This window comes from Frankliniella occidentalis, unplaced genomic scaffold, assembly GCF_000697945.3.
Source record: "Frankliniella occidentalis isolate FOCC.00 unplaced genomic scaffold, Focc_3.1 Scaffold475, whole genome shotgun sequence".
NCBI lineage: Eukaryota > Metazoa > Arthropoda > Insecta > Thysanoptera > Thripidae > Frankliniella > Frankliniella occidentalis.
In genome coordinates, this window is record NW_026267593.1 from 9,701 (window position 1) to 22,099 (window position 12,399).

Genomic DNA, 12,399 nt, shown 5'->3' on the forward strand with positions numbered 1-12,399 from the left:
TTTTCATCCCCGAGGGGACGGGTATGCAGCGCCCGGGGGAGCATGGGAAGCATCCCCCGGGGCGCCCGTTTTCATCCCCGGGGGGAAGGCGAGATTTTTGGATGAGTATTCACACCTGAGGGATGAAAACACACCCAAAGTGCCGAATTTGGATGAGTATTCAACCTACTTGAATAACAGTGCGCGCGCGCTCACCGTTGGAGGCCTCGCTGTTGAAGATGAACTTGTCCGGGCTGAGCAAGTGGCTCACGTCTAGCGAGAAGACCGGAGACAGTGAGTTGCCATACCAGTGGATAGCGAAGCCATCGATGTACTTGGCAGCTTCTTTATCCATCACCACCTGTGAGGGAGTACGAGTAAACGTCACGAGTCAAGTGCGTGTCGCCTGGGGCTCATGGCTCGGAGTAGGGCAGACCAGCCCGCCGGGCGTACGCGCGCAACAGGCCTGCCTACCTACTAGGCGCGCAGGGCTCGGGGTGAGTCTGGCTAGATAGTCGAGCTCACTTGCCGGGGTGCCTACCTAATATTTTTTGTTGCAATCTTACACCATCTGACTTTTGCAACCCCGTGGGGCATTGCCCAGGCTGTATACCCACGGAAAGACTTACAAGGCCTGTCCAGACCGGCATGAGCGTTCTTTGGTCGTCCAAGGTGAGGATCTTGACGTCGGCGTGCTGTGAAGCCTGGCCGTCGGGCCCGCGCAGCGTCGGGCCGAGGTGCTGGCCGACCCACGTGCTCATAGCGAAGGGCGTCCATCCCATCGAGTTGAAGTGGATCATTCCGCCCAGGAAGCCGTTCAGGGGCTCGTTTCCCGTTGTCACGCCCCAGAAGTGGAAGCCTTCCTCCTCGTACGCGTCCAAGAACCTTTGCGAATGTGGCCGGTTAAATCTCTCCTCTCTGTTATTTGCCCGAAGGGGATGCTTGTAGGAGGAGGCACGTACTTGAGGTGGTAGTCGGCCCAGGCCTGGTAGTAGTCCGGCTGGAGGACGCCGGTGCCCGTGAAGTTCTTGTTGCTCTTCATCCATGGCGGCGCGGTCCAGGCGCTGGCCAGGAGGCGCAGCGGCCGGTCGGCGGGCAGGGCCTCACGGGCGTAGCGCAGGACGGGCATCTGCGGGAGGGCCGGAAAGTTTAGCGGCGGTGGGGTGCGCAGCGAGCGAAAGCCATACGACACCGGGGGCAATGGGCCCCGGGCCTCACTTTGTAGAGGTAGTCCTCCTCGGCGAGCGCGAATCCGCTGAGAGACGCGTCGCCGGGCTCATCATGGAGGGTGTAGACGCGGAGGGAGTCGTCCGTGCCGCCGATGGGCACGCGCAGGACGTCGTACTCGATGCCATCCTCGGAGAAGAACGCCCTGCAGCGGATGTTATTGAGAAGAGTCGTAGAAAACACGGGAATTATTTATGAACCAAAGTGTAGACTGGCGAGTGACTTCAAGCGAACATGGGCGACACCAAGTAGAGGACCCCTCCCCTCAAAAACTCCTCGCTGATTTCAACTACGTACTATTTCCTATCTCCGGTCTTCAGGTGTTTACTAAAATGTGAGCACAGTGCGTCAGTGCGTTCTATCTGCGACTGTTAGTGTATCCCGCTTGGACCTTGGACTTTTGTCTTTATATCGTACCTGATGAGCTGTTTCTTTGCACCCTCAGACAGTTTCTGTATATTTATACCAGCCGAGTCGGTAACGGTTGCACCCCATCCGATGATGGACTGGTACCGTTTGCTGCTGTCGACTTGAAATGTGATTCCTGGAAAATGCAAAGTGCGTGAAGCCTTCGGTGAAACTGAGAGTGAAACACATTTTACTATTTGCTGCAGCAAATATACATATATATACATACTACACATACAGGGTGGGTGATCCGCGCCGTGGGTTTTTCCTGCTTATACTGTACCGCATTCATGCGTGCGGACGGGTTGCATACTCGCACGGGGCCGTAAGGCACCATGGCGAGCGACGATAGGCAAGCCCGCCCTCACGCATGAATCCGTATACACAATTTTGCACAACACGGACATCTCTTATAACCGTCCCGAGTGGCCGCTTCCCGATTTCTTGGAATCAATCAACGCAACGTCATGAGTACTCTTTGCCCCGATCGGATGATGCGCAGAGCGTGGGGATGATAATAGGAGAGTCCTCTTATGACAATTTGATGATGTCTGAGAGCGCGTGCGAGGCTCGAGGGTCCTCTTGAGAGCGACAGTGACACGGCGGTAACCCACAGCTTTGGGCTAGGAAGGTAGGGGAGGGGAGTCAGACCTCCGCATCTAAAGGGAAGACCATATTACATGCTTTTTGTCCACTTAAAAGAAGCTCGTGGCTCAAATGGTGATTCTCAGGCTGTTGGTTTTGGCAGACCACTTATTCTCCTACCCCTGCCCTTCGCCCGTCTTTCGTTTTGTTTGAAAATTTGGACAAAAATTTGTAAAAGGTAAGAAGTGCTGCAATACCTGGGGTAGGCCTACGTATCAGAGCAAACCCCCCAGTGATGCGTGATGCGGGTTTTGCACAACCCTCTTGGGGCACAGGGGCCCATACAGGTGCCTTGCGGGCGAAGCGAGTAGGCAAACCCGCATCGCTGGGGTGTTCGCTCTGATACGACCAGTGCACCCCCGATGGCCACTATGTGGCCACCATTGCCGATCTATAGATGTCGGCCGAACTACTGCACCACGACGCCTCAGTCCTTGCCTCCGTTGGATGGGGCCTCCTCGGCGAAGTCGGCGTCGCTGGTGGAGAACCTCAGGCCGGCTTTGGAGCTGGAGTAGAGCCTAGCGCCGGGGAAGTCCCCCTTCCGGGGCCGCGGCAGGGAGTCGCAGTGTGTGGCGTTGCAAACGCACACCACCGAACCCTCGCCGTAATCTCGCGGCGCGCACAGCTGTGCCGCCTTCGCGCCCCCTGCAACAAAAAAATGAGGTTTAAACACCAGACAGAACTAAATTTGCGGCAGTGATGGGTACACCGGAAGTGGCACGCCTGTCGTTGAAAATATGAACAAGGTCCTGTCTCCTGCCAGTTTTTCCAGGGCCTCCCCCCCCCCTTCCTCTGTCTGCATAACCGCCTGCCCATGCGTTCTGTGGTTATTTTTCAACTGCGTCTGTTTAAACAGACGGGTTGACACTGAGGCTGAACGACCTTGCCGCCCTGTGTTCACTGCGGAGGGAATTGTGGGAAGAGGGAGACTCGATTCATCCTTTCCTGGGAGCTGAAAATGTGCCCCAAACACACCTGCATGTGCTCTATCTACTACTGCCCCTCTGACTACAGACAGAGCATAGTGAAGGAACGGTTTAAATTCACAGAGTTTTGAAAGAGTAAAAACACTAATACTGTGACTAAGAATACACTCGAGTGTTACAACGAACCTAGCGCTGCGAAGCCGTTGAGCAGCAGGCAGAGCGCCAAAAGCGCGCAGTCTGCGTGTCTGAGGCCCATGGCTCAAGCTCTGCTCTGAGTCGCCTCTCCGCACGATCCGAACTTGGTCCCTCGCACCTGTCGGCACCTGTGGCTGGATGTGTTCTGCGAGTGGACGAGAGGTGTGGTGCCGTTGTATGGTGGACGTGAGCTCGCCGAGCATGCTGCATACCACGCCACGCCTCCCAGCGAGGCGATTTTATTGATAAGGCACGGTGTGGGGTCGACCCCAGCCGATTAGCACGAGCGGATTTCCTGCAAAGTGGAAAGGTGACGTCGCGGGGCGGGAGCGTCGATAGTTGATTTTCGCGCCACTGGTGTTCGCGCGTTGCGGCGTCTGTCGTTTGTCGACAGCAGGACGGAGAAGAGGGGGGGGGGGGGCAAGAAGCATAACAAAAACAAAAACTAAATAGTGATCACTGCAAAGAAACTGACGGATCAAAAACTACTTGTTTACATCTTACCGTTTTGTTCTGTTGGAGAAATCAAGAGCTCTCTACGTTTATTTCATCTTAAATTTGCAAATTCCAAATGGCTGACTACGAAAATGTAAAGAGGAAGAAACTCCTCTTCAAGGGTGAGAAAAAGTAAGTCGATCCTCAACCTAACCCGATTTTTTGATGTTATGCTCCTTGTATTATTTCAAATTTTGTCGTTCATGTATAGATCTAAGAAGCGAAAGCACAAGAAGGAAAAAAAAGACACCGAAGAGGCCCGAGAGGTTGTTGACGAGGATGCCATCCAGCACGGTGAGACCAGTTGTCAAATCAAGAAGCCTTCGCATGTGCCTTATTGAACTTATCATTTGTATTTGACTTTTAGGTGGCTGGATACATTGCAAGAGCACAGATCTAATTACTGGATCAATAGCTATTGAGTTTGGTAACCAAACATATATCAAAGCTCTTGACAATGGTCTCTTTACCCTGGGTGCTCCCCACGACCACGGTAGGATGGCACATGTCATAACTTACTGCCATCAGATAAATGTTATCTGTCCCAAGAGAAATAACTGATCTTCTCATCATGTCTTGTAATGCAGGCGAAGGACCATCACCAGAAGAAATTCTTACAGCTTTTCCAGTCAACGAAACAAAGGTAGCAATCAAATCGGGCTATGGTAAGTACTTGAGAGTTGGCCCTGATGGAGCTGTAACAGGACGTTCAGATGCTGTAGGTCCAATGGAGCAGTGGGAGCCTGTGTTTGAAGTAAGTTTCCTGGATAATTATATCTAATTTCTGTTTTCTATCATAAATTTGTATCTACTTAACTTCTTTCACATTGACAGGATGGGAAAATGGCATTACTCAGCTCTACAGGCTGCTTTATGGCAGTAGACCCAGAAAATGACGATGTAGTTGCATCAAATCGTAAAGTTGGACCAAATGAAATTTTAAGAGTGAGGTCCAGTGCTCCTCAGGACACAACAGGAGAAGACGAAGGCCCTTCAGAAGAAAAGGGAAACATCCATGAAGTTGAAGAAAATTATGTGTGAGTAGAGTTACAGCCTCTCAAGATAAAGTGACTAGTTGTTCTTTGAATAGTGTTACAACATCATCACATTTTGTTCCAGGCGTAAATTTCAAAAGTTTCAGGATAAAAAACTAAGGATTGACACAACAGACAGAACTGTGTTGAAAAGAGCAAGGGATGAAGGTGCACTTCATGAGGCTCTTCTTGACCGAAGAAGTAAAATGAAGGCTGACAGATATTGTAAATAATGTAACCGTATGAAACTTATCAACAAATAAAGAATATTATTAAACTTATTTCTGGACTAAAAGGAGTTTGTACAGCATTTAAAATAGATACAGACAAATTTAAAATAATTTATTTGCCCAAAATATAATAATTTGACAAATAAAACACTTTTGTCATAGGATAGACAGCAAAATGATAAACTACCATAAAAGGAGGGAAATGTCGTTCATTACAAAATTTGATAAATTTACAGGAGGTGACCATCAGGCGCAATCACATATTACATGGCAACTTCTTGTGAATTAGAGAAGTTCACAATATATCGCTGTATCACTTGTGCACTTGACTTGCAATAATAGCACTATCACAACAGTCCGGTTGCATGGGGGGGGGAAATCATGAAATCAACTGCCTTTGGCAGAATTCTGTTCCTTTGATGCTTTCAGCCATTCTACAAACTCATCCAGCATAACAGGCCCTGAAAAATGTTCAGAAAGTAAATGTTAGCAACAATATGCAGGTGAGCAAATATTCAGTTGGATGCAGCACTACTTACATGCACCATCAACATCATAGTTCGATAGATCACTGTGAATAGACCGTGAAAATTCAAGGATATTGCACCACTGATCCTTATTTATTACTTTGTACTTTGACTGCTCCAAAAAATTATTGAACTGTCCATACAAGCTCCATTGCCGACCCAAAAGCAGCTGGAGCATTGCACGGGCTGTTTCCATATCCATACTTCGCTGATCTTTATCCTGGATGAGAAATGTTGTTTGTTAGATAGAAAAGATGATAACTTTGAAAAAATTAGGTACTGTAAAAATAAATGTATTATTACCCTGGCAAAGTCATAAGCATATCTGTAAATGCTTTTAAATGTTGATGGTTCATGTAGAAATGATTTGAGATACTCTAATTTGTTCTGCACTTTGGTATTTGAGTCACAACTGAAATAGATGAATACAAATTTAATCATCTTATGTTAGAACGAACATGAGGAGAAAAGTATATTCACACCACCAAGTGGCTTTAGATTTTTTATATAGCATACTGGAGGTCTGTCAGTCCTTTGGTCCATTCCTGTAGGGTGAAAAAGCCCATTTGCCGTGCATTCATTTTCCACGCCAGGACAAGCATCACTACATTTTCAGGTTCAACTCCAATGTCTTCACAAAACTTTTCCATTCCTTCTGGACCTATTACAGTTAGCCAAGAAAATCAGCAAATTAACAAAAGGCAAGCAAATGTACAAATATAATAATTTGGCATGTAAAAAAAAAACATACCTAATGTATCTGGATCATCTGGACTGGTATATTCTCTGAACCAGGATATACATCTTTTCTGACTGAATGATGAAAGATCTTCTGACTTTGAGTGACGCCTTGAACTGAAGAAAACAATGTCCCCATAAAACACAGATACACAAAGAAGAAATAGAAAAATACTAAATCTAATACATTTTCAATGTAAAGAAGCTCTTTCTTGTGCTTGTGAAAGCAATATGTAATGTCATGCTTAAATACCCTAATGCCTTGGGAATCAGAACAAATGCCACTAGTATGTCATTTAACCTTACATTTAACTGAAAAGAGCTTCAGCACAATGTGAAATAAGAACGTCCATTTGTTTTAAAACCATTTGGTGTGGAAGTAAATCAAGTTAAAAGCACAAAAGACAAAGATAACTGACAATAGGTAAATACCTATCCATGACAACCCTGACCCACAGACTACACTCACACAAACACAGGAGCTTACTGGGCCTCAGAGGCCTCACCGCTGCCAGGCTATTTTTAACACACTGTCTCCCCACCACTCCATTCAATGTTACAAGCCAAAGGAAGTTATTGGCACAACATAAACATCAAAACCTAGAGGTGCCAAATCTTGAATTTCACTTATCTCAGATATTAGCCTTCTTCAGCAAAAGAAAATATGTTCATCTTACAACAAGACACAAAACCAGGGGGATAAAAATTAGCTAACTTTGTACTAAAAAATAAACAAAACATACCTAGATGTTGTATGACGTCTTTTACTGCAATGCCTATCATCATCAGCAGGCCCCATGTCGGCTGCGGAACGTCGCTTGCCTCGAGGCATGGCAATAGCGAACGTCCGCGGTTCTTCTCTCTCGCTTGTTGGTGTGTTCTCGTACTCCTGTTTAAATGGTTTCAGTGTTAGTTCTGAATGCCAAAAATACTGCTAATAATCTCCGCACCAAACAATGTCAAAAGGTCTTACTTGAAATGGGGCACAATCAATAAAATGGTGGAATGAGAATTTATTTGGTTGATCCGTCTTGATAGATTGAGGAATGAGCAGAAAGAAGGCTCCTTTTGAGACTTAAATTTCAGAATGACATCTTGGCTGGATAACAGAAAAAACAAAACAATCAGCAATTAGAATAAAAATACAAAACAAAAAAAATGCTGTGAGAATATACTGACATAGATCAAATAGACATGTTATAATACATACAGATAAATGCCAAATTTGAAATTTAGTCTTGTTCAAAAAATGACAAAAAATTTGGTAAAATCTGAAGAAAATAAGCCCTACTCAAATGAATACTAACACCCAAATTAATTGACGATAAGATAAAGAGCTACCAGAAACATCACAATTTGATAAATTTCAAACACTGATAGATAATGAAAAATTTTGAAAGGCAGACTACATAGGGTAAAATGAAACGACAGATAAATTTAAGCTTGGATTGTGATAATTATAACCTAAACATAGGGTGATCATCTGTAATAAATTAATGGACCGTTGCAGCCAAATTTTTCTCAAAGAATTTGAGGAATACTGGTCAAAAGTAGCAGTTAACCTCGGAAAGAGGGTGGGAGCTACTTGTGTTTAAAGTATGAGGATATCCAAAGCTGGAGCTGGAGCTCTAGTGCCCAAGACCTGACATTGAATGTTTATCTCAGAGAACCTTAATTTATGGATCAACAAAAAAGCTCTAAAAATAATGATTGGAACTTACAGCAAATCCGTAATAAAATTTTAATATTTTTACTATGATTGGGATAACAGCTTTGAGAAATAAGGTGCTTGGCAAGCGGTGCTGAGAGAAGGGTTAGCTATATGTACAGCCTACATGTGAAGATTTTAGAAAATTGCGCAAGAAGAGCAATTAAATGTACAGCTTTCGAAAGAGTGCATTTGACGTGAAATTTCAGCAATTAACCTGTGATAAAGTGACTCCTCCGATGATGAAGTCCGTGGATAATGAATGTGTCAAGTGAAGATTCAAAAACAAGTGAAGCAGTGAACGGCGGGAGAAGGGTGAAGTGGGAGGTGGGGAAGGGGTAGAAGTTGGGTAGCAGTACCTATGATGAGGCACGTGGGAGAAATGGAGAAGAAGGCAAAAGTGTTGCACGTCTTCCAATGTAGTCTCTGATTGCCTGCCGTTTGGTTCCCGTCGACATCTACCAATTCTATATTTTTGCCCCGTTATTTGAGGAGTTGGATTTTTGCTTCTTTTAGCCAATTTTCACGCAATTGTGTTTTATTTTCATCACTCGAAATTTGTCATACTAGTTGTCTTTTGCTTCTGCTATTGTTGTTATTTTGCAATGCGTGGAAAGTATTTGAAACGCAAAATAATTTGATAACTACTTTAAGTATCACCATATAACTGAAAGGTAACGAATATACTCGAGTCGTCTAGAGAGATTCATGGTGGATTTATTGTTTTTTGAAAATACGTAGGATAGAATAGATGTATTTCCTATCGAGGTTATAGTGTCATCATAATGTCAGAATATTGGAATATGCCTGCCTAAATCCCATTTTCTACCGGGAACCAATCTATTTTTATTATTGAAAACCTGTTTGATTTTTTCCCAGATGGCACCAGACCCTCCTGTCTATCCAGTTGATGATGAGAATTTACCGCATACCTATGGTACACAACTTTTGACATTAATTCTTTGAGATATTTTATTGATTATTGTGCTTAATTTGACCGTAAAGCATTTTTTCTCTTGTTTGTTTGATTAGATGTAGCTTTGGCTGCTCATAACAGTGATGACAGTGATAATGAGGTTGAGGGGCATTCGAATCAGGCCTATGATGGTTACACCCTTCTCGGTCAGCATGAATTTGTGGGCGGGACTCATGTCAATGATGGAGACTCGGTAAGATTTTTATTTTTATTTCGTGCCCGTTCAGAGACAAAGGAGACAAAATACTATTCGGATTCACAAATATTTATAGATCTTGCATAATCATTTTCTTCACTTTCCTAGGATGGGGAGGGTGAAGTAATAAACCAGAATGACATTCGCTCAGCTGACGTAAGTCACTATCTTCCACATGTATTTTATGACTGTTGGCTCAGCAATTTAATACTGACACATGTTTTACTTTGATAGGACGAATCTGTTGAATTGCCTGAAGCTGGTAGGGCAGAGCTTGTAGCTCTCTGGAACAGCACTCCAGTTGACATGACATCAAATAGTATTGCCATGGATGATGAAAGGTCAGCTCAGATAAGAGCAGCAATGGCTGGGTTTTCATTACCCCCATCTGCAGTGCCAGCATGGGCTTCAAGTATTCCAGAAGAGTTGTGGAAAGAAAAGCTCTTGGATAAATTACAACAGGTTTCCAATAGTCCTGGACCAACCAGGTGACATTCATAGCTCACATAGCCATGTGTGTGAATTATCTCTCCTATGCATTTCTAGCTTTATGTGAAACTTGTGGTATTATTAGTAAAACTAACTAATCACATCCACAGTCTGAAGCAACTGTTAGTTAAGTAATACATCCCAAAATAATATTAATGCAACAACAATAAATATAACAAACATTCAAAAGAACCATAACTTATTGTCTCAGAACAACTAGTCACAATGTACAGAAATAGGTGGCTAAGCATGACTTTTTGTGCTTGATGTGAGTAAAGCTTGATAGAACTTTTTCAAATAAAGATCTTAAAGAAAGTGATTGGAATAAAAGTTTTGTATTACACACTATTAAAATGTCTTTTTTTGTCAATCATTCCCTCCCTCCATAATACATTCTTTGAATTTTCTGTTAAGATAGATAGATAGATTCTTTAGAGACTATATGACACATGAGTGATTTTGTTTCCAAAGCAGGGGAATGTAATAATAATTAGTTGATAGGACATTTTCGTCAATTAAAAATAAACCTTCACATCAAACAATATTAATATTATTTATCACAAAAAATAAGGAAAGGATACAGAAAATCTGTTCCATTCCATCTTCAACGTAGGACGTAAAAAGTAATCCATTATATAATGTACACCATAAAACTACACAACATTTTTCTAAAGTCAACAAAATAAACATAGTATATTCAATAAGGATAAAAGCATTTAACAAATGGATGCAGCTCATTAAAAGTTAAAGCAACTGGCCCAAAATTATTTCCCTCACATTGATTAATGGAATGGGTATAGTGGAATTACCACAGCAGCAAAACAGTTTGCTGGTAAATGAAATAGCTATGAAAAATGAATACTAGACAAATTTATATTTACAATGTGACAGAAAAGCTGGGAATGAATAACAATAAATTAGATACATAATTATACAGTGATTATATACCCCTTAATAATCTCATGTGTTGAGATTAGCTTTCTTTTAAATACTCCTGAGGAAATTAACCCAACAAATACTGAAAAAGCTCAAGGGGAATTCAATACAATTTGTCTACAAAGTATAGCTATAAAGTAGCATTTAGATATACAGAAAGCAATACTTTCAATTCCTGTTCATTAAGTCTTGCTTGGTGACTAAAAATGACTAGACATTGAAAGGAGTCTCAGAATTATCAGCTAATTTAAGTGAAACTGTGCGATTATTTGTCCATGACAGTTTGGCAAGACGCATTGGGTTGAGACGAGTAATATCAGCCAATGGAGAAGTACTGTATGACTTGATGCACCTGGTTTGTGAGTTTCCGAGACCAAACATGCCTGTAGAAGTTTGCTGTAAAATTTTCAAAAGAGTTTTTGGTCAACATTAAATGTAGTTTAAAAACAAAGGCCCCCAAAAAACTAACAAAAAACAAGCACACATACTAACCTGCCAGAAGCAAAGCCTATTTTCTCCACAACTATAAGACGCCAAGTACTTCCCATCAGGTGAAAAAGCACATGCAGTTATTGGAGCACTGTGACCAGAAATCATCTGAAAAAAGGGATTGCATGAAGAAACAAGACAATGCGTGTAAGAACAAATACAGATATGTAAGTTACAGCTTACGGGGCACTTGGATGATCGAAGCTCATAAAGAGCTATTTGACCGCTCTTAGCTCCTACAGCTATTCTCCTTGTGTGTGAACAGTGAGAAACCTGGTTGAAGCGGCGAATAGCAGGGAAAACATCCTGCAAACTGCGAGTTTTCAGGTGGCCAGGGTCCAAGCAATGGAGGACAATATCCATGACCTAAGACATAATACATATATATACATATTTTTGAACAAAAAATGGTCACTATGAGAGAATTGGAAAATGAAGTGGAATTAAAAATCCAACCTCAACCAGGAAATCAGACATTTCATATGGCATTTTATCAATCAGGTGTTCAACTGCATGTAATATTTCTGGCTTGGCTCTATGCAGAACAGAATTACTGAGGTTCACATTTAGAGTCTGTGCATTCTGCTGCAACGTATTATAGCGAGCAACCTAAAAACAAACAAAACGTGACAAGTTTTTTTAACTTCAATTTAAAAAATAATAAAAATCATTTTAACGCGGGAACACAAGACTAATTGTCACCTCTTTCGCCATGGTTGTGATGAACGCAGCCGGCCGTGCGGTTGCAATCAACGTCAGGGCGTGTCTCGCTGTGCGGCTCGAGTCGGCGGCGGGCGTCAGCGGTAGACCGTAGGTCATGCTGCGAGGAAACGGAACTGTTTGTAGGCATGGGGAGGGCAGGACGAGGGCGAGGGGGAGGACAGACGGGGCGAGAGAGGAGATGGCGTACCTGGGCACCAGGCGGTCCGAATCGCAGCAGAGCTCGAGCAGTCCGATGAGGACCTTGCTCACGTCCAGGTAGGGCTCCCAGACGGTGAAGCCGCGACCGATCAGGTCCACGGCGGCCCGGCGCAGCGCGGTGTGGGCGGGCAGGCGGGGCGACGGCGGCGCGAGCAGCAGGTGCGTGAGCGCCAGGCCTGCGGGGTAAAGGGTACTACATGACGAGGTGCAAGGTGAGCAGCAGGGGGCCCAGCAGAGGTGGGGATTTTACAGTCCGAAATTTCTCCGGAAAATTTTTAAA

The 12,399-nt window shown here is 43.7% G+C and overlaps 5 protein-coding genes across 8 annotated transcripts in view; 2 read left to right on the top strand and 3 right to left on the bottom strand.

Annotated features, from left to right (window-relative positions):
* Positions 1 to 3,566, bottom strand: part of LOC113204881 (lysosomal acid glucosylceramidase) — a 6,160-nt gene extending 2,594 nt beyond the window's left edge. Inside the window, exons 1-7 of one of the 2 annotated variants that reach the window (XM_026420252.2) lie at positions 3,372 to 3,566; positions 2,698 to 2,904; positions 1,624 to 1,750; positions 1,198 to 1,351; positions 942 to 1,108; positions 609 to 864; positions 196 to 340 (exon numbers count right to left, since the gene is read on the bottom strand). In XM_026420252.2, coding sequence (XP_026276037.1) covers positions 196 to 340; positions 609 to 864; positions 942 to 1,108; positions 1,198 to 1,351; positions 1,624 to 1,750; positions 2,698 to 2,904; positions 3,372 to 3,441 — 1,126 coding nt within the window. In that variant the 5' untranslated portion in view covers positions 3,442 to 3,566. Of the gene's footprint in view, positions 1 to 195; positions 341 to 608; positions 865 to 941; positions 1,109 to 1,197; positions 1,352 to 1,623; positions 1,751 to 1,843; positions 2,384 to 2,697; positions 2,905 to 3,371 lie in introns of those variants that run through there. The other variant, XM_052274964.1, reaches the window with a different exon arrangement.
* Positions 3,567 to 3,802: 236 nt separating this feature from the next.
* LOC113204884 (protein FRG1 homolog) lies at positions 3,803 to 5,190 on the top strand. Its single transcript, XM_026420255.2, has 6 exons — positions 3,803 to 4,007; positions 4,087 to 4,169; positions 4,243 to 4,368; positions 4,463 to 4,629; positions 4,710 to 4,912; positions 4,995 to 5,190. The coding sequence occupies exons 1-6, from the start codon at positions 3,952 to 3,954 to the stop codon at positions 5,140 to 5,142; spliced, it is 783 nt and encodes a 260-aa protein (XP_026276040.1). The 5' UTR covers positions 3,803 to 3,951; the 3' UTR covers positions 5,143 to 5,190.
* A 40-nt stretch (positions 5,191 to 5,230) lies between these two features.
* On the bottom strand, positions 5,231 to 8,463 carry LOC113204885 (DCN1-like protein 4). 3 transcript variants are annotated; one of them, XM_026420256.2, is made up of 8 exons: positions 8,330 to 8,463; positions 7,378 to 7,503; positions 7,148 to 7,293; positions 6,418 to 6,521; positions 6,183 to 6,327; positions 5,970 to 6,078; positions 5,679 to 5,886; positions 5,231 to 5,600 (listed from the first exon to the last, which is right to left on the bottom strand). In XM_026420256.2, the coding sequence occupies exons 3-8, from the start codon at positions 7,234 to 7,236 to the stop codon at positions 5,527 to 5,529; spliced, it is 729 nt and encodes a 242-aa protein (XP_026276041.1). In that variant the 5' UTR covers positions 7,237 to 7,293; positions 7,378 to 7,503; positions 8,330 to 8,463; the 3' UTR covers positions 5,231 to 5,526. The 3 variants fall into 3 exon arrangements, with proteins under 3 accessions (XP_026276041.1, XP_052130925.1, XP_026276042.1); XM_052274965.1 differs by lacking the exon at positions 8,330 to 8,463 and adding an exon at positions 8,126 to 8,147; XM_026420257.2 differs by lacking the exons at positions 7,148 to 7,293; positions 7,378 to 7,503; positions 8,330 to 8,463 and adding an exon at positions 6,837 to 6,902.
* An 86-nt stretch (positions 8,464 to 8,549) lies between these two features.
* Positions 8,550 to 10,127, top strand: LOC113204889 (uncharacterized). The gene is made up of 5 exons (XM_026420260.2): positions 8,550 to 8,786; positions 8,992 to 9,049; positions 9,145 to 9,281; positions 9,393 to 9,440; positions 9,519 to 10,127. The coding sequence occupies exons 2-5, from the start codon at positions 8,992 to 8,994 to the stop codon at positions 9,774 to 9,776; spliced, it is 501 nt and encodes a 166-aa protein (XP_026276045.1). The 5' UTR covers positions 8,550 to 8,786; the 3' UTR covers positions 9,777 to 10,127.
* A 180-nt stretch (positions 10,128 to 10,307) lies between these two features.
* Positions 10,308 to 12,399, bottom strand: part of LOC127748729 (WD repeat-containing protein 7-like) — an 8,473-nt gene continuing 6,381 nt past the window's right edge. The window contains exons 2-7 of the mRNA XM_052274956.1: positions 12,109 to 12,312; positions 11,901 to 12,018; positions 11,655 to 11,807; positions 11,382 to 11,564; positions 11,202 to 11,306; positions 10,308 to 11,105 (exon numbers count right to left, since the gene is read on the bottom strand). Of these exons, the coding sequence (XP_052130916.1) occupies positions 10,920 to 11,105; positions 11,202 to 11,306; positions 11,382 to 11,564; positions 11,655 to 11,807; positions 11,901 to 12,018; positions 12,109 to 12,312 (949 nt within the window). The 3' untranslated portion in view covers positions 10,308 to 10,919. The remainder of the gene's footprint in view (positions 11,106 to 11,201; positions 11,307 to 11,381; positions 11,565 to 11,654; positions 11,808 to 11,900; positions 12,019 to 12,108; positions 12,313 to 12,399) is intronic.

Bases quoted from the DNA above. Each gene is read 5' to 3' on its own strand.
- LOC113204889 (XM_026420260.2), top strand. From the start codon at position 8,992: ATGGCACCAGACCCTCCTGTCTATCCAGTTGATGATGAGAATTTACCG. The intron at 9,282-9,392 runs GTAAGATTTTTA...TCACTTTCCTAG, and splicing joins ATGTCAATGATGGAGACTCG to GATGGGGAGGGTGAAGTAAT. The intron at 9,441-9,518 runs GTAAGTCACTAT...TTACTTTGATAG, and splicing joins ATGACATTCGCTCAGCTGAC to GACGAATCTGTTGAATTGCC.
- LOC113204885 (XM_026420256.2), bottom strand. From the start codon at position 7,236: ATGCCTCGAGGCAAGCGACGTTCCGCAGCCGACATGGGGCCTGCTGAT. The intron at 6,328-6,417 runs GTATGTTTTTTT...TAACTGTAATAG, and splicing joins AGATGATCCAGATACATTAG to GTCCAGAAGGAATGGAAAAG. The intron at 5,887-5,969 runs GTAATAATACAT...TTTCTCATCCAG, and splicing joins ATGCTTATGACTTTGCCAGG to GATAAAGATCAGCGAAGTAT.
- LOC113204884 (XM_026420255.2), top strand. From the start codon at position 3,952: ATGGCTGACTACGAAAATGTAAAGAGGAAGAAACTCCTCTTCAAGGGT. The intron at 4,008-4,086 runs GTAAGTCGATCC...GTTCATGTATAG, and splicing joins CTCTTCAAGGGTGAGAAAAA to ATCTAAGAAGCGAAAGCACA. The intron at 4,913-4,994 runs GTGAGTAGAGTT...ATTTTGTTCCAG, and splicing joins GAAGTTGAAGAAAATTATGT to GCGTAAATTTCAAAAGTTTC.